The sequence below is a fragment of the Pongo pygmaeus genome, chromosome 12 (assembly GCF_028885625.2).
Source record: "Pongo pygmaeus isolate AG05252 chromosome 12, NHGRI_mPonPyg2-v2.0_pri, whole genome shotgun sequence".
Taxonomy (NCBI): Eukaryota; Metazoa; Chordata; class Mammalia; order Primates; family Hominidae; genus Pongo; species Pongo pygmaeus.
Window position 1 is genome coordinate 101,142,428 of NC_072385.2, and position 19,747 is coordinate 101,162,174.

At 39.4% G+C, this 19,747-nt stretch overlaps 1 protein-coding gene across 2 annotated transcripts in view; it reads right to left on the reverse strand.

Moving 5' to 3' along the window:
• Nucleotides 1-19,747, reverse strand: part of TTC27 (tetratricopeptide repeat domain 27) — a 197,649-nt gene that overhangs the window by 55,766 nt on the left and 122,136 nt on the right. For both annotated transcript variants that reach the window (XM_054475625.1, XM_063648844.1), the window contains exon 13: nucleotides 6,684-6,911. In XM_054475625.1, coding sequence (XP_054331600.1) covers nucleotides 6,684-6,911 — 228 coding nt within the window. The remainder of the gene's footprint in view (nucleotides 1-6,683; nucleotides 6,912-19,747) is intronic.

Below are 19,747 nucleotides of genomic sequence, written 5' to 3' on the forward strand. Positions count from 1 at the left end.
TGACTCCAATTTTGAAAGAAGTTCTACTGTGGCTAAAGAGCTATCAAACACCATTATATGCTACAGAGAAATCTGGCATGAAAGGAAGAGTCAATCTATGCAGCAAACTTCACTGTTGTCTTATTTTAAGGAATTGCCACAGCTACTCTAGCCTTTAGTAACCATCACACTGATCAGTCAGCAGCCATCGACACTGAGACAAGACCTTCCACCAGCAAAAAGATGATAACTCACTGAAGGCTCAGATAATCATTAGCATTTTTTTTGGCAATAAAGTAGGTTTAAATTAAGGTATGTAGGTTTTTTTGTTGTTGTTGTTATTTTAGACATAATGGTATTGCACACTTAATAGACTACAGCATAAACTCAACTTTTATGTGCCTGGGAAACCAAAAAATTGGATGACTTGCTTTATTACAATACTTGCTTTACTGCGGTGGCCTGGAACTGAATCTACATTATCTCTGTGGTATGCTTGTACATATACTGTCCACAATGTCATATAATCTCACAAAGGTGAGTGACTGGTTGACTGAGGAGGAGGTTAAGGAAAATAAATTTTTAAAAAGGTAGAAGAGACTGACAAAAGTAAAGGAAAAATGTATGTGTGTTAAGTGGGAGATGGAAAAACTGACAGGACATAATATTTCTCTTTTTCAGTGCTACATACACTGGTTTGATAGCTGAGCAATTTCTTCGGTTTTTACGTTTTTGCATAAAAGTAGAGTGTAAGGAATAATAACTACCTAAGAATAGGAATAAGAATGTATATTTTAATTCTAACTTCTGCCTGGGAAATTGTGCCTGGGAGATTTGGTCAGATTTTCCTCCCATTTTCTTCAGCTTTCACTACCCCACAAACCTCAGAAGTCTAAGGTTGAATTTAAGTAGTTTCAGAAGAGTCACTTGCAAAAATGAAACAAGTGGGTATAAGTGAACAATAGCTAGCAATCTCCAAAGCATAAATATAAGTGGTACATGTCTTTTGGTTCTCTAATGAATGCACCATAGACAATGTATTTAGTTTTGCATCCCATCCCTGATATAAGACCAAATCTGTCTATTTTGTATAGGAGCTCTCATTTTTTAAACTTGAGCTCTCACTCACTTTATAGAAGTTATTTGTTTTTATTTAAGCTTTCACTTTAAAATGCACTTAAATATGAAAGATGTGGTTAATAGCCTTTTTCCCCCAACCCTTTCCAGATACAACTATTCTTACACCAATTTGACTTCAGAAAGTTATTAAGATGTGCAAAAGCCATTCAGATTCCACTTTTGGTTTGCCTAAATTTTGTTTTTTAACCTAATTCTTTGGATACGTCTAAAAAAAGAGGATAGAATTTTTTTAAATTCCATTTTTCTATTTTCCCTTTATTGCAGGTCTTAAAGGAGACAACATAGCATATAGGCGTTCTCCCTCCAGACAGTTCAAACTTGGTTCACACTTAAAATAAGTCTATAGTGTTCAAGTTTGCATCTTGTAGTAGTTCTGTACAATTATAGCATCCAATGCCTGCATATTTTGGCATGGTTTACCACCTGCCTGAATTGGATCCATATGAGAAGCTCCAAAATATCTCACATAACATCTATTTATACTGTGACTCTGCTTTGAGCAATTGTCATTTCTTTGTCTATTCAAATAATTAATTCTAAATTATATAATGAGACCAGAAAGCCCTGTCAAGTTCTCCCCTGTGACTTCCCTCACTTCATCCCTTCCTTCCTATTGCCCCTCCCACACTGATAATTGCCATGGCTAAAAACTAGGCTATTGGGCTGGGCGTGGTGGCTCACGCCTGTAATCCCAGCACTTTGAGAGGCCAAGGTGGGTGGATCACAAGGTCAGGAGTTCAAGACCAGCCTGACCAACATGGTGAAACCCCGTCTCTACTAAAAATACAAAAATTAGCTGGGCATGGTGCCACGTGCCTGTAATCCCAGCTACTTGGGAGGCTGAGGCAGGAGAATCGCTTGAACCTGAGAGGCAGAGGTTGCAGTAAGCTGAGAAGCCGAGATCACGCCACTGCACTCCAGCCTGGGCAACAGAGCTAGACTCCGTCTCAAAAAAAAAAAAACCAAAAAACTAAACTACTGCTACAGTCTCTTAACTCAGCCTCCATCTAGAATCTCCTACAGCCAGTGTTGCCAAAACAATATTCCTGAATTACCTCTTTACACACCACATTCCTTCATTTAAAACAAAGCTCCAAAGAAATCAACCCTTTAATGGCTATCTGTCAAATAAAAAACCCAACGGTTTAGCCTCACATTGAAGACGTTTCACAACCTGGCTCCAGTCTAGGTTTCCCACTATAACTGCCCTATTTCCTTCTACCCTAAAAAACTAACCTCTTCACCAAACCTCTGTTCCCCCAATACACACACACACACACACACACACACACACCTCTGTTTCTTTTTTTTTTCTTTTATTATTATTATTATTATTATTATTATACTTTAGGTTTTATGGTACATGTGCACAATGTGCAGGTAAGTTACATATGTATACATGTGCCATGCTGGTGCGCTGCACCCACCAACTCGTCATCTCGCATTAGGTATATCTCCCAATGCTATCCCTCCCCCCTCCCCCCACCCCACAACAGTCCCCAGAGTGTGATGTTCCCCTTCCTGTGTCCATGTGTTCTCATTGTTCAATTCCCACCTATGAGTGAGAATATGCGGTGTTTGGTTTTTTGTTCTTGCGATAGTTTACTGAGAATGATGATTTCCAATTTCATCCATGTCCCTACAAAGGACGTGAACTCATCATTTTTTATGGCTGCATAGTATTCCATGGTGTATATGTGCCACATTTTCTTAATCCAGCCTATCATTGTTGGACATTTGGGTTGGTTCCAAGTCTTTGCTATTGTGAATAATGCCGCAATAAACATACATGTGCATGTCACACCTCTGTTTCTAGAGCTTTGCTCATACTCTTCACCTGCCTAGAATGCCCCCACCACTGCCCTTCCTTTGCCTATTTAAGTCCTACCTGTCTTTCAAAGCCAACTCCAACATCCTCTCTTCATTGTCTACCAAAAGTAGAAATGTTCTCTTTGGCCTCTATATAACTGGTGCTTTACATATAAATTGCTAGGTATTTCTTTGATGCATCATATTGTTAGCTAGTTCTGTCTGTGTTTGCTTCACTAGATTGCCATGGTACAAATGGGACTATCTGCTGACCTGCTGCTATGTCTTCATTCTTTGGTTCAGTGCTATGTGCAGGGCAGACAATTAGTATATATTTGACTGAAAAAAAGTAGTTGAAGATACTATTTATTCACCCATTTAACAAATATTTATTGAATATCTGATATGTACAAGGCACTTTTATAGGCCTTGCATTCTAGTGAAGACAAAACAGAACTTTTTTTAAAAAGTAAGCTATACATAAGTGGTATGGAAAAAAAATAAAGCAGGGAAGGAAAATTAGGAGTATAAGGTAGGGGTACGATTTTAAATAGAATGATCATGGAAGGCCCCTCTGAGAAAGTGACCTTGGAGCAGACTTGAATGAGATATCTGGAAGAAGGACATTCTAGGCAGAGGAAGAGCAAGAGGAAGACCCTGAGGCACGAATGTGCCTGGCATATTCAGAGAACAAAGAGGGCAATGTGGGGTGAGAAAAGGGGAGAATTGGAGGAAGGAGGAAGAAGTGCCGGGAGCTAGATACTGGGGAAAGTCTTGAGAGCCATTAAGAGACTGGGTATTACCATATCTGACCTGAGTTTGAAAGATAAATGTGGATGTCCTTTGAGAACAGGCAGATGGGCAAGGAGAAAGGCAGGAAGACCAATAAGGAGGTAACATAATTAATCAGGTGCAAGACAATGGGGATTTGGACCAGGATGACAGGAGGTGGTAAGAAGCAGTCTGATTCTGGACATATTTTGAAGGCAGATCTGCTAGGACTTGCTGATCGATTAGATGTGGGGTATAAAGGTAAGAGGAATTAAGCATGACTCCAAGGTTGGATGGGGTTGCTATTTATAGGGATGAGGATAAGCTTGGGAGGGAGAGGGATTAGGAATGGGGAGAACACTTCAGATACTGGAAATATTAGGCTGGAGTGAGGAATGGCGAGATCAGGTAAGCAGTTAAGTACTGGCGTCGAGTTCGGGGAGAAGACAGGAGTGAAAATAAAACCTGGGAAGTTGTCAGTGTATAGTTGGAACTTAAAGCTCCAGCACTACATGAAATCAAGGAAGTAAGTGCAGACAAAGACAAGGTCCAAGGACTAAGCCTTTAGGGCACCCCTAGGAACCAGCAAGGGAGCCTGAGAAGGAGCTGCCAGCAAGGCAGAAGGAAAAGGATAATGCTAATGTGTTGAGAACAGACTGTGCGCTGCAGAGAACAATTCATGTCTGTGAGGCACCTGGCACTGATTTAACTTGAGATTGTGGGAGGCTAAGGGAGGGAACTCACTTACCGCACTCATAAGGCAACTGCAGTTAGGGTAAACTTTAGGCAGAAGATTCCAAGATATGCAAGGACATGATACAGTTTTTCAGAAAAGTAAAATTTTAAAAACAATATTGAGTGAGTTCTCCCTTCTACCAAAAAACAAAAACTAACCCCTCCCTCCCCAAAAAAATAGAGTGATAATCAAGTTAGAGGAGGGTTTCTCAACCATGGCACTAGTGACATGACAGACCAGATAATTTTTATTGTAGGGGGCTGTGCTGCATATTATGGGATGTTTAGCAGCATCCCTGGTCTCTACCCACTAGTTGTCAGTAGCATATCCCCACATGTCCCCATTGTCAAAACCAAAAATGACTACGTAAGTTGCCAAACGTCCTCTGGGGGACAAAATCATCCCCAGTTGACAACCACTGAGTTAGAGCAAACTGTCAACAAAAACCAATTCCTTAGTATACTCTAAGCATCCTTGCTGTCAAATACACCCATTAGTTTCTGCTGATATTCTGTACTTACACCTGTCCTAATCTCTTCTCCAGGCTTTTTACCTGATTTGGAAAGTTCTAATTATATTCACCATCCAGAGTTCAGAAAGTAAGCAATTAGCTCAATCCATCATTAAAAAATGCACTTCTGATTTTTTTCAATGTAAAACGCATTCCCTCAGTTATCCAGTTCAAAAATGACAATTTCTGCACACCCATGTTCACAGCAGCACTACTCACAGTAGTCAAGAGGTGGAAGCAAGCCGAGTATCCATCAACAGATGAATGGGTAAACAAAAAGAAGTATGTATACAGAATGGAATATTATTCAGCCTTAAAAAGGCAGGAGGTTCTGACACATGCTACAACATGAAGTAACCTTCAGGACATTATGCTAAGTGAGATAAGTCAGTCACAAAAGGACAAATATTGCATGATTCCACTTTTACGAGTTACCTAGTAAAAATCATAAGACAGTTACCCAGTTAAAATCATAAGACAGAAAGTAAACGGTGGTTGCAGGTGCCAGGATGGGGAACGAAGGGGAAATAGGGAGTTGTTTAATGAGTATAGAGTTTTGGTTTTACAGGATGAAAAAAGTTCTGGAGATTGGTCGCCCAACAATGGGAATGTACTTAACACTATTGAACTGTACTTTCATTTAATTTTATTTATATATTTTTTTCAGAGATGAGGTCTCACTGAGTTGCCCAGGCTGGTCTCAAACTCCTGAGCTCAAGTGATCCCTCGGCCTCCCAAAGTGCTGGGATTATAGATGTAAGCCACCATGCCTGGCCCCGAACTGTACTTTTAAAAATGGTTAAGATGGTAATTTTTCTATGTTTTTTTACCGCAATTAAAGAAAAAAAGACAGTGTAGGCTCTGGAATCAGACCATTCGAATACTAGCAAAATGCTTAATGAGTTACCTGGCTCATAGTAAGTGCTTGTTGAACATTAGTCACTAATTATAAGTTAGTATTTTAACTGGTGATTACAGCAAATCAGTGTGCATGTTTTTCAAGAGCCATGACTGACAGTTATACGTGCCTTTGATTGGTGAAATGGGAAGGCAGTTATAAATAAAGTTTGGTAGAAAATGACCATTTCTAATAATAAAACATTCTGATAACTGAATATCATTAAGTACAAAATAAGGTTAATCTCTTTTCCCTCAAAATTAGGTCCACTGCTATGGATTTATCATGTCACTTAGTTTAAAGATCCAGACCCTTTTGTATTATTTTTTTCAAACATTTAAAAACTTTTAAACATTTAAATTTATTTGTGTGTATATAAATACACGTTTTTCTTAAAATGATCAAGAATCCCTTCTATATGCTATCCTATTTATATAAAGGTTTTTCTTTCATTTCTTTCATTACTGATTTCAGCAAATACTTGCAAAGTCCTATGCTGTCTGCAATTTTGGCTCTTGTTCATTTTCTTCCTAACATATCTGCTCAAAATTGTACCTAATTTTAATAGTTGTATGTCAGTTAAGGACAGATAAGCGAAAAAAATAACAAAAGGAAACAGAAAGTTAAAGTAATAGAAAGTGAATTTAAAAAACCTACCTATCCACTTTTTGCAACAAGCAAGTTTGCAACAAGCAAAAATTGTATTAGAGACTAAGTTCTTAGCTGTCAAAAACAAACTCACTGGTTATCAGGTTAGAAAATGGGTACTTATTCTGTAAGATCAAATCCAAAGAACAGCACAAGCGCTGAGAGCAGCAGGGGGTTATGAGTTGTCTAACCTGCATGGGATTGATCTTAACCGAGCGTTCGAAGCACTCTACACACTCTTGAAACTCCTTGTTCCGAAGATGAAGGAGGGCTTTGGAGCGCTGCGCACGAGCACTGCGGTACCGGGACAACTCCCAGGCCTTGTCATAGCAAGAATGGTCTCCAAGGACATCTCCAAGCAAGCAGTATAAACTTGGCGTTTGTTTTTTCTCCAGCTCTTGTCTAAGGATTTCTTCTGCCTAGAAACAACAGAAATAATGAAATTGCTTAAGAGTGATTAACTGCTTTTTTTTTTTTTTTTAGCACATATACATCTTTAATCTCACACAATCCAAATTTTTATTTTCAACATTTGAGATTTCTTATTTCACACATCAAGGACACAGGTTGAGTAAGAGGACCAATACAAAATAAATACAGGCATACCTCAGAGATATTGCGGGTTTGGTTCCAGACCACTGCAATACAGTGAATATTGCAATAAAGCAAGTCACAAAGTTTTTGGTTTCTAGCACACATAAAAGTTGTTCTTCGCCAGACGTGGTGGCTCACGCCTGGAATCCCAGCACTTTGGGAAGCTGAGGCGCGTGGATCGCCTGAGGTCAGGAGTTCAAGACCAGCCTGGCCAACATGGTGAAACCCCGTCTCTACTAAAAATACAAAAATTAGCCGGGCGTGGTGGCAGGTGCCTGCCTGTAATCCCAACTTCTTGGGTGGGAGGCTGAGGCAGGAGAAATCGCTTGAACCCAGGAGGCGGAGGTTGCAGTGAGCCAAGACTGAGTCATTGCACTCCAGCCTGGACAACAAGAGTGAAACTCTGACTCAAAAAAAAAAAAAAAAGTTGTTTTTACACTATACGGTAGTCTATTAAGCATGCAATAGCATTTTGTCTAAAAAAAAAAATGTGCACAGCTTAATTGCTAAAAAAATGCTAACACAGAGATATGAAGTAAGCACATGTGGTTCGAAAAATGGTGCTGACAGACTTGTTTGACACAGGGTTGTCACAAACCTTCCATCTGTAAAAGGCGCAGTATCTGTGAGGTGCTATAAAGTGAAGTGTAATAAAAAGAGGTATGCCTCTAAGGTGCAAGTAAAAGAAAGGAACAGGGAATAAAAGGGGAACACTTCTTCACTGGCCCTCTGGGGTCCTCAAGGAAAGGCACCGAAGAGAGGTTTACTTAATGATATCAGGTGGACTCATTACCTGCTCCAGGTGTCGACACTGTGACCATATCTTAGAGCAGTATCTTTCATTCACCTCTACCCAAAGGCAATGAAAAGCATGTTTTTCCTTTTTCAAAATGGTATGGTTGGCGAGCCTGGGATCACTGAGGAATTTATAAAGGAGGGGTTTTTAGCAATGTCTAATTCAATATATTAAATTAAGTTGTATGTAAATATAAATTTACATACAACTTAATAGGCATTGCTTAAAACCTACCTCTTAATCAAACTACATCCTACCTCACAGATAAAACTTGCTCATACTAGACCTATCTGATTCCAGACAGCTCATTCACTTTAGAAATTAAAAATCATCCTCAATACATTGCACAGACTTCGGCATTATTCTCACATGTCCACAGTTTGGAGCTACCTCATCACTCAGGCTAATTGTGTACTTGTTGCCACCACTCCTCAACTCCCTCCCACCGCCATGTCCACCACCCCATTTCTGATAAACTTCAACATAGAGCAAGAAGCACAGTAGTAGCTCTACTTTGCATCCTCACGCACACGTCTTCATGTAAACAGCAGTGGTGCTGCCAAGGACGCTAAGATAGCCATTGCCAAAATGGATGTACATATCCAGGAAAGCCATCCTTTAGCAGCTAAAATGAGACTTTAAAGCCCCTAACATACATCAGTTGGCAATCCGAAAGTCTGTATATTTGATTTTCTTTATGTTGGGCATATCTATACTCCTTAAGCAATCTAATTTTTGTAAAATCTTTTAAAAGAAGACTGTGCTTCTAAAAGTGTCTTTTGATGTTGGTTCCTCTGCATTTCTGATATAGTACGGGTTATGTATGCTATTAGACCTAATCTGAAGGTGAAACTGGAATTTATAAAACAGTTTCTAAGAAAAAATACTTTTAAGTCCCAAATAGTCAAAATAAACATAAAGTTTTAGAATATAATCCATGTAATTCCTCTCTTTAAACATAATACAATAGCTATTAAAGTATCTAACTATAACTCTAATCACCTATAAAGAGATGTATTCAACCACAGACTATCGAGGAACCTGCCCCGATAGTCACGTAGGTTCTTTTCTATTTTCCCTAAGCATTGGCCGGCTTGAGAAAAAAAGGGACAGAGTACAAAAGAGAGAAATTTTAAAGCTGGGTGTCCAGGGAAGACATCACATGTCGGTAGGTTCCGTGATGCCCCACAAGCCGCAAAAACCAGCAAGTTTTTATTAGGGATTTTCAAAAGGGGAGGGAGTGTGCGAATAGGTGTGGGTCACAGACATCAAGTACTTCACAAGGTACTAGAATATCACAAGGCAAGTGGAGGCAGGGCGAGATCACAAGACCACAGGACCGGGGCGAAATTAAAATTGCTAATGAAGTTTTGGGCACCATTGTCATTGATAACATCTTATCAGGAGACAGGGTTTTGAGAGCAACCGGTCTGACCAAAATTTATTAGGCGGGAATTTCCTCTGCCTAATAAGCCTGGGAGCGCTATGGGAGACTGGGGTCTATTTCACCCCTACAGTCTACAGACCATAAAAGACGTGCACGCCAAGGGTGGCCGTCTATAGACCTATACCCCCAGGCACGTATTCTCTTTCCCAGGGATGTTCCTTGCTGAGAAAAATAATTCAGCGATATTTCTCCCATTTGCTTTTGAAAGAAGAGAAATATGGCTCTGTTCCGCCCAGCTCATCGGCGGTCAGAGTTTAAGGTTACCTCTCTTATTCCCTGAACAATTGCTGTTATCCTGTTCTTTTTTTCAAGGTGCCCAGATTTCATATTTGTTCAAACACACATGCTCTACAATTTGTGCAGTTAACGCAATTATCACATGGTTCTGAGGTGACATACATCTTCCTCAGCTGACAGGATTAAGAAATTAAAGTAAACGCAGGCATAGGAAATCACAAGGGTATTGATTGGGGAAGTGGTAAGTGTCCATGAAATCTTCACAATTTATGTTTAGAGATTGCAGTAAAGACAGGCATAAGAAATTATAAAAGTATTAATTTGGGGAACTAATAAATGTCCATGAAATCTTCACAATCCACGTTCTTCTGCCGTTTGGGGATTGTGAGCTGGTCCCTCCGTTTGGGGTCCCTGACTTCCCGCAACATCAGACTGTAGCCGCAGCAGAATTTTTGCTGAAATCATCTTACCATGTGATTGAAGGTATTTCTCTTGACAGCCTGGCATTGACGGTATGGTACCCACATCACCCCAGAAATTCTGGAGGCCAATTCACCTAATAAATTCCTTTCTGCTTTAGCCAGTTACAGTATACTGTAGTGGTCTGTAATTAAACAATGACCATTATAGTAACTGTGTATAGAAATGATTTCAGGCAATGTACTCCTGGAGGAAATGGAAACATGATTGGTATCTGATCTGGTTGGGTTTGAAGACAGAGAGGCTGCAGTGATCATGATGGGGTGAAACACTGGTAGTCCATGACATCCCATGAAAGAATTACTTAAATTATTATGTGTGGTAACAGAACTAAGACACTTACCTAATGCACAGCTTTGTGTATTGAGTGATAGGAGATTATGAGGGAATACAACTGTGAGGTAAGTTGGCTGTTTCCAAGTTCACTAGACAGCTCAAAGAAAGCAAATGACATTCAGTGTTTTAAATCCCCCAGGTCAGAGAATCCGGGAATTTCTAAGATTATCTAAAAGAATTTGTTTTCCCCTGTAGCTACCAACCTGGTATAGCCAAAATCAAAGGTAGGTAGATACTGCTCCTATAGGATAGCTGAATTACAATGTATAATGAATTCAGCTTTACCAGTTCTTTTTTATTTTATTTTATTTTTATTTTTGAGACAGAGCCTCGCTTCTGTCGCCCAGGCTGGAGTGCAGTGGCACGACCTCGGCTCACTGCAACCTCCGCCTCCTGGGTTCAAGTGATTCTCCAGCCTAAGCCTCCCAAGTAGCTGGAATTACAGGCATGTACCACCACGCCCAGCTAATTTTTGTATTTTTCAGTAGAGAGAGTTTCGCCATGTTGGCCAGGCTGGTCTCGAACTCCTGACCTCAAGTGATCTGCCCACCTCGGCCTCTCAGAGTGCTGGGATTACAGGTGTGAGCCACCGTGCCTGGCCCAGTTTCACTAGTTCTATGTGAATGTTAGGGCATTTGGGCTCGACGTGGTGGTTTAAGCCTGTAATCCCAACACTTTGGGAGGCCAATGTGGGTGGATTACTTGAGGCCAGGAGTTCGAGACCAGCCTGGCCACCATAGTGAAACCCCATCTCTACTAAAGATACAGAAATTAGCTGGGCGTGGTGGCACACACCTGTAATCCCAGCTACTCAGGAGGCTGAGGCAGGAGAATCACTTGAGCCTGGGAGGCAGAGTGGGAGGCGAAGGTTGCAGTTACCTGTGATCAAGCCACTGCACTCCAGCCTGGGTGACAGAGAGAGACTCTGTCACCAAAAAAAAAAAAAAAAAAAAAGTTAGGGCATTTGATTGAATTAATCGAGTATGCTTTAGTCTTCCATTTTATTTTCTCTATTGGCTTTCAGTTATATATCATTTTATATTCTTTAGCGATTGCTCTGGGTGGGCTTGGGACTATGGTAAAAGTGACACTATGCAACTTTCAAAGCTGGGGCATAATAGGCCAGTCAGCCTCTGTGTGGTTCTCTTGGAATCCTCGCTTGGAGTCCTGAGCTGCCAGGTAAGTAGTCCTACTCCCTATAGTCACCATGCTGTGAAGAAGCCCAAGCTAATTCATGTGGAGAAATCCCACTGAGAGGCCCTGAGATTAGATGAAGAGAGTTGCCTAGCCAGTCCCCAAGTGTCCAAGACCCGCCACCATCTGACTGCAACTACGTGAGTGATGCCAGACCACTGCTCAGTCAAACCCTCCCTAAATTCCTGTTCTACAGAAACCATGAGAGGGAAACAAATGATTGTTGTTGTTTTAAGCCACTAAATTTTAAGTAGGTTTGTTACACAGCAATAGGAACTGCAACCATTGTTTAAAGAAAGAGGGTAAGTCTAGTACCAGTTACTTCATCCTGGCCAGGAGCAGAAGAGGGCACTGATTATGAAAGAGCAGGATCCAAGAATTTAAATGGAGAACATTTGGGAGGATTTAAATAACAGAAGTTCTCCAAATCTACTAAATTTCCTATACCAGCAGAGTATATCTGATAAGACTAGCACTACTTTGCTTAAAGACACCATAATGACTGTACCCTTCCATCCCTCATTGCCTTCAGACATAAAAATAAACCAACATGCAAAAAGAACAGTTGATTTTGTTAATTTACAGGGGAAAACCTTGGGACCACATGGTAAAAGAGATTCTAACCATGCTAGACCAGAGAGAAAAAGGATCATAATTTAAATTAGGCTGAATTAAGATATTCATCAGAAATTTTTGATTCGCAGTGCTAACTCAAGCAGCTGGGGATAGTTCTAATTTATTTGCTCAACTGCTCGACTAAAATCTGGACTCAAATGTGGCCAAAACTAAACAAAGTTGAGATGCCAGAAATTCCTTTGTGTAATGTACAGGAAGGCATCCAATAACTTAGAACAAAAAGGCTGTTGTTAATTTATCACTTGCAACCTGCTCATCTACCCCTTAACTACGTCCCCAACAGGGCCCAGAGGATACTCCTTTTACATTTTAAATGGGAGAACCAGCATTTTTGAAAAGTGCTATGGTAGATGTTCCATGTAAGCTGGGGAAAAGCTTGGAGGTCCTTTTGTTGAAATGGGCTTCCTGATTTTAATGGGGGTGGTTAGAACCCAGGGTGGGAGAGACTTGCTGATAGCACTGAACGTGGAAGCATGATGAGCATAGTTATTTGCAATAAGCATGGCCAGAGTGATAATTAGATAATTAGGTTGGACTAGCATGGATCTTAAGTAGTGACTGACTGATCCTGAAACTTCAGTTCCAAACTAGATGGGCAGCTGATGAAGTTCAAACTTGATATGTATAACATTAAAGAAAAAAATTTCTAGGTTTGGAGACTAGATGCCTGACCTGAGTCTCCATGCTAAGACATTGTCTCTCACCCAGTTCCTATCTTTGAATCACTTCAAAGACTCACAGCCTTTTACATAAAAATAAACAAGAAGCCAATACCATTCAGGAAGGACTCTGGAATAACATAACAAGGATATATCATAGCTCTTCCCTAGTATTTCCCAAAGAAGTAAACATAAATATTTGCCAAGTAATTGTATCCTGGGAAAATAGAAATACCCCATCTTCTTAGGATTAGCTCTTTAATGTTAACCCTTTGGGACTCAGAACATCGTGATGAGTGGTTGGGTTAATGAAAGTCTGTCCATCCCATGGTAGGCCCAGTAATCTGGGCCTGAATCTATCTAGTGGTGATTTCTCTAGTTCCCTTCTCTTCCCTTCACTGCGAATGTACAGTGAATTAGATATATTGAGCAACCAGCAGATCCTCTAGTAAGTGCTACTACAGTATAAAGGGCCAAGCAAAAGCCCCTGAAGCATACATACTCTTCTCATTAAAAGAGTAAACTCAAAGCAACACTGCATATCTAGTAAACCAGAGGTTGGTGTAATTATCAAAAACTTGTGTGTATGTGTGTGTGTGTGTGTGTGTGTGTGGGTGTGTGGTTTAACCTACCCATTTAAACTGAGCAGAACAAAAATGGGTCCTGGAAAATGTCATGGATTATGATAAACTTAACATAGTGGTGGCTCTGATTACAGCTACTGTTCTGGACATAATCTCTGCTGGAATAAATCATTACATGGGAAGCAGGGTACTGATACAGCAAATGTGCTTTTCTCTACACAACAACCAGACAACACCAGATATAGCAGCCTTTTACCAGCACAGAGAGAAGTACACTTGTCCTATCTTGCCTCAGAACTACATGGACTTTATGATATAATTTAATCTGCAAGGACCTTGATTGTCTCACCAACCCATGGCCTTGACGACATCATGCTAACAAAACACAAACTAAGATTTAAAAAACTTCTGTGCCAATGTCAACTGAAAACCAATTAAAAATTATCATATAGCTGATATGAATACTTGTTATTAGGGAAATGTTGAGTTTATAAAAATCCATTTGATGTATCACCTCTAAGGAACTCATCTATTAAATAAATCAAGGTTTGTTAAATTAAATATTTAACTTTATATGTTGTAAGAATGTTTCAATATCTAAACCCCCGTCTGAAGAAACTTTTAAAAAGTTTCCCCACGTTAGAAACTCTTCTTTATGTAACACAATCTATGGAATAATCTGTACCTGCTAGTATGTTGCTACTTTCCAAATAAGTAAATTCCCAAGTTAAACAACTAAACCCTTGCATAGTCATATGTACTGGATTATGCTATGTCAACTTGCTTAAACTGGAAACTGTTTCCTAAAATCCCTTTTCCTTCTGATTTCATGTTAGAGTTCATCATAGGAGAACCTATCAAGGATTTGAAAGGCAGAAGTGAAGCAACAGCCTTTACTCTTGGAAAGTTGTCATGGTCTAATATGGTAACAAACAAGATGTGGAGATGCTCTGCAGATCCTAGAACCCATGCTCTGTGTGTCTACCTTGCCCTTCTAACCGCTGGCTCTGCTGACCTACAGCAACCCCAGGCCCCATGAGACATTTGTTGTGTGGACTCACAGGGTTAATAGCTATATAGATATAATGGTTTTCCATAGATCCCTCCACAAGCCCCTGCTTCATGGTCCCATTTCAATGGCTGAAAGTATTTGGTTCCTTGGATTTCCCTTAAGTTCTGACTTAGCCACTTGTGCCAATGTTTCAAGTGGACTAATCAATGATTCTTGCCTTGATCTTCGGATTCCCTCTTCCATACCTTCATTTCCCCAGCTCTTCTCACATTTGTGTTAAGATTAAACTCCTTTAGTAAACCCCTTATTCTCTAAAATACTCAAATTGGCTCTGCTTCCATAAAACAGGCCTAAGTGATAAAATCTTTTTTTTCCCATTTCTACCTTTTAAACTTATGTATCCTTCCATTTGGTAGTAATATATAGGTTAGTTTTTATCCAGTTTATTCTTAAATGCATGATCTCATGTAATCCCTACAATAATTCCAGGTAGTATATATTAACATGCCCATTTTTGAGAGAAGGAAATAAAAGCTTAGATTTCTTGTCAATTGGTCACCCAAAACCCAAGAAACACTAAGTTAAAAAGCAGGAACTTGATTCTAGGTTCAACATTATTCCACAGGCAGACAGTAGCAAATGCAACGGTATAAGGACATCGGAAAATTCCCTCCACTATAAAATAACCAGAAAATTGGCCAAAAGTGTCAGAACCAACTTTTTCAGAACTCTGAAAATTAACCAAAGACTTGCAATAATACAGGAAGCATTTATTCAAGAGAAATGGCTAAATCTTGGTAAGAAGAGCAAGCTTCATGGCATTTTAACTTGTACCATTCCAATCACCTCTTCTCCAGTTCTGTAGTAGCCTTGAAAACCAAGAGCCTGCAATCATCGTGAAAACTAGTGGCCTGGCAGCCACTGGAGGGGGCAGAATGGGTTTGAAACACCTTTAAAGCTGCATTTCCGGAAAACTGTCATCATATGCCCAGTCTAGTGATTCCCTGGAAAAGCTCACTTGCAAGACTCTCTTTATTTGACCTAATTCTAAGCTTGTTCAGTGAAAAGTCTTTCAAAAAACAACTAGAAATGACTGATTAATTTTGCAGCTGCCTGAGGTGGTAAATAACAGTTGGGGCAAACAAATGCAAAGAAACAAGAAAGTATGTTTATACAGGGAAAAGGCAATCAGCAGAAACTATCCCTGAGGATACCCAGATATTAGACTTACTAAACAAAGCCTTAAAATCAACTATTTTAAGTAATCCCCAGTACGGGCATTAAGAATATAACTCAGGCCGGGCATGGTGGCTCACGCCTGTAATCCCAGCACTTTGGGAAGCTGAGGCGGGCGGATCTCCTGAGGTCAGGAGTTCGTGACCAGTCTAGCCAACATGGTGAAACCCCATCTCTACTAAAAATACAAAAATTAGCCAGGCATGGTGGTGTAAACCTGTAATCCCAGCTACCCAGGATGCTGAGGCAGGAGAATTGCTGAAACCCAGGAGGCAGAGGCTGCAGTGAGCCGAGATCACGCCACTGCACTCCAGCCTGGGCAACACGGCGAGACTCTATCTCAAAAAAAAAAGAATTGTTAGAACAAAGGCACATTTTTATGATAAAATGTTCACTCCATCAAGAAAGATATAACAATCACAAATATATGTGCAGCTAAAATAACTCCAAATTGCATGAAGCAAAAACTGAAAGAACTAAAGAGAAAAACAAATAATTGAACAATAATATTTGGAAATGTCAATACCTAACTTTTAAAAATGGACAGAATAACTACACAAAAGATGTAAGTAGACTTGAATAATGCTATAAACCAACTAGACCTAACAGACATTTAAAGAACACTCCAGCCAACAGCAGAATACACATTCTTCTCAAGTGCACATAAACATTCTCCAGGATATACTATATGACAGGCCACAAAATAAGTCTCAACAAATGTGAAAGACTGAAGTCATACAAAGTATGTTCTCCAGCCACAATTGGGATAAAATTCAAAATTAATAACAAAAGGAATTTTGTGGAAATTAAACAATATACTCTTAAATAATCAATGACATGAAGAAATTACAACAAAATTAAAAACACTTTGAGATTAATAAAAACAAAACCAAAATATGCTGAAACTTACGGGATGTAGCAAAAGCCTGATTCAATGGAAATTTATACCTATAAATGCCTATATTGAAAAAAAAGTTCTCAAATCAATAATCTAACCTTCCACCAAAAGTGACTAGAAAAAGAACAGGAAACTAAACCCAAAGCAAGCAGAAGAAAGGAAATAAAAATTAGGGTATAAATTTAAAAAACAGAGGATCAAAAAATAATAGAGGAAATCAAAAAACCAAAAGTTAAATCTTTAAAATCAAATTACTAAAATTAGAAAGAAAAGAGGAGACATTACTACCAATCTTACAGAAATAAAAAGGATTACAGGGAAATACTATATTCCCCAGGTACCCTACGCCAAAAACAGGATCCAAGGCCTCAGACATCAAATCATATTCTCAAAGAACCTGCTTGGTTAAAAACATCATTCTACAAATATTTATTCTACTTCAAACTATACTATAGTATAGATTGTGAAGATTTACCAGAGTTTAATACCTAGTATTCTGCAACCATTGCAAAGAAGACAAAATAAATATAAACAGCTCCCAACTTACGATGGTCTGACATACAATTTTTTAAATTTACAATGGTACAATAGCAATACACATTTGGTAGAAACTGTACATCAAGTACCTATATAATCATTCTGCTTTTCACTTTAAACTGTATAAGATACAGAACACTTTATTACGAGATAGGTTTTGTGTTACATTATTTTGCTCAACTTTAAGCTAATGTGTTTGGAGCACATTTAAGGTAGAATAGGCTAAACTATGACGTTCAGTAAGTTAGGCGTATTAAATGCATTTTAGATTTACAATTATTTTCAACTTACGATGGGTTTGTTGGGAGGTAACCCCATTGTAAGTAAAGAAGCATCTGTATACAAATGAAAAATGAAATCATAATCAGGAAAATCTTCACATTTGGAAATGCTAGGGTACTCAGGATTTCATATATTTCCTCCACCAACTCCCACCCACCACAACTCTTTTAAGAATGAGGAACATAGTGGATGGTGTGTAACTTGTTGCTACCCAGCATCAGTTCTGGATATTCTATTCACTGCAAGATGGGTCTGAAGGGCCAGAGTGTGTAACTTTCCAGAGAAGGTGAGAAACACTAGAGCAGTCACCCTGCTTGGTCTGAACTGACCTCTTCTTTCCTCAAATTCTATCCCACATTTTTGTGTTAGATAAGTTAATTCTTTCTCCTTGAGATTTTATACCTCTTCGTTCTGCCAACAAAATTATCTTTCCCAAGGGCAATGCTGGCAGTATTTCCTTTCTTCAGCTAGTCATATTGCATTCCTCAGTCTTCTTCACTCTTTCCAAAATGTTCTGTTTTCTCTGTCTTCCTCCACTTATCCACTCAATTTACGTAATTTATTACCAAATAATGAGCTACAAAAGATGTGCCCAGTGAACACAAATAAAGTACCAGGGCCTATATAACATCACTTCTGCAATATCAAAATGTGAATAGCCATAAATCTTCACAGAATGCAAAAGCTTTAGAATTTCTGGCTACGGGTTACTATTTCCCCATGGGAATATATAGACATGCATTCTTTTTTTTTTTTTTTTTTTTTTTTTTTTGGAGACGGAGTTTCACTCTTGTTGCCAAGGCTGGAGTGCAATGGCGCAATCTCAGCTCACTGCAACCTCCGCCTTCCAGGTTCAAGCAATTCTCCTGCCTCAGCCTCCCAGGTAGCTGGGATTACAGGCATGTGCCACCACGCCTGGCTAATTTTTTGTATTCTTAGTAGAGTTGGGGTTTCACCATGTTGGCCAGGCTGGTTTCAAACTCCTGACCTCAGGTAATCCACCCACCTCGGCCTCTCAAAGTGTTGGGATTACAGGCGTGAGCCACTGTGCCCAGCCAGATGTGCATTCTTATAGGATGCAAGAAACTTTCCATCTAAATGTCTATTAAAAATAATAAAAATACATTCCCCAAACAAACAAAAACATTTAAGTGAGCAACTGGTTGCAATGAACCTGCAGCGCTTGCAAGAATCTTGTCAGATGCAAACCCCAAAGATCATTACCCCCCCTCCACATACATACAAATCTAAGCTGTTTCAACAATCTATAGTAATTCCACACAACTAATTATTAATTTTAATACTTTTTTTTGGCAATGACTACCTCAGCATAAAACTAAGTTGGCCAAGACTCAAGCAGAACTTGTAATTATAACCGGAATAACACGCTGTTTACTTGACCAGGGAAACCTGCACTATTTAGAGCAAGGGTCATACCCTAAATTGCCCAGAGATGCTTGCCAATTTTTGAGATGAATATAGTGGGCTAGTAGATGAGCATCCAAAGGAAAGAGCCACTGCTTAGCTCCAGCCAGTTAGGACACCAACATGGGACTCTGCCCACTCAGTGTTTCCACATCTTTCAATTCTTTAAGAGAGGCCAAGAAGTCTAGATTTTTTTAGATGAAATATCCTTAAAATATTTATTTATTTATTTATTTATTTTTCAAAACACTGTGTAAGGCAAAAAAAAACTGCCTCTCTGGCCTATATTCACCCATAAGCTGCCAGTTTGCAACTTCAGATTTAGGTCATTAAACTCCCACCCCACAGGGGACATCACAGTTGCTTTTTTCCTGCTCAGCATCCCTTCCTTGATCTTCTGAAAATTAAACTCCTCTTCCCTGAGGAATACCCACTCCATGTGTGGTCCAGTTAGTTCCCATCTGATGAGATGGCAGAAGGCACACGACTCAAGCCCTTCGGTCCTCCACTGAATCATTCTTTAGAGATGTGGAATTGACTATATTTTTCCACTGAGATTACTAAACTTGGGCTTCCTGTGGCCATCATGTCTGCCTCAGGGAGAGAGCTACAAAGTCCTGATGATATCATCTGAGCCCCTGCAAGAGCTCTCATGCGAAGTCTACTAGAATTTTCAGTTGCAAGAACCAATAAAATATCCTTTTTTGCCTAAGCTAGTATGTGTTAATTATTTTACAACCAAAATAGTTTTAACATATTACTAAAAAATTGTGTTGCATAATCTAGTCTATAGACTTCCAACTACAAGAAGATATGTGAGGATATATGTGCTTTTTTTTTTTTTTTTTTGAGACAGAGTTCACTCTGTTGCCCAGGCTGGCAGCCTGGAGTGCAGTGGCGTG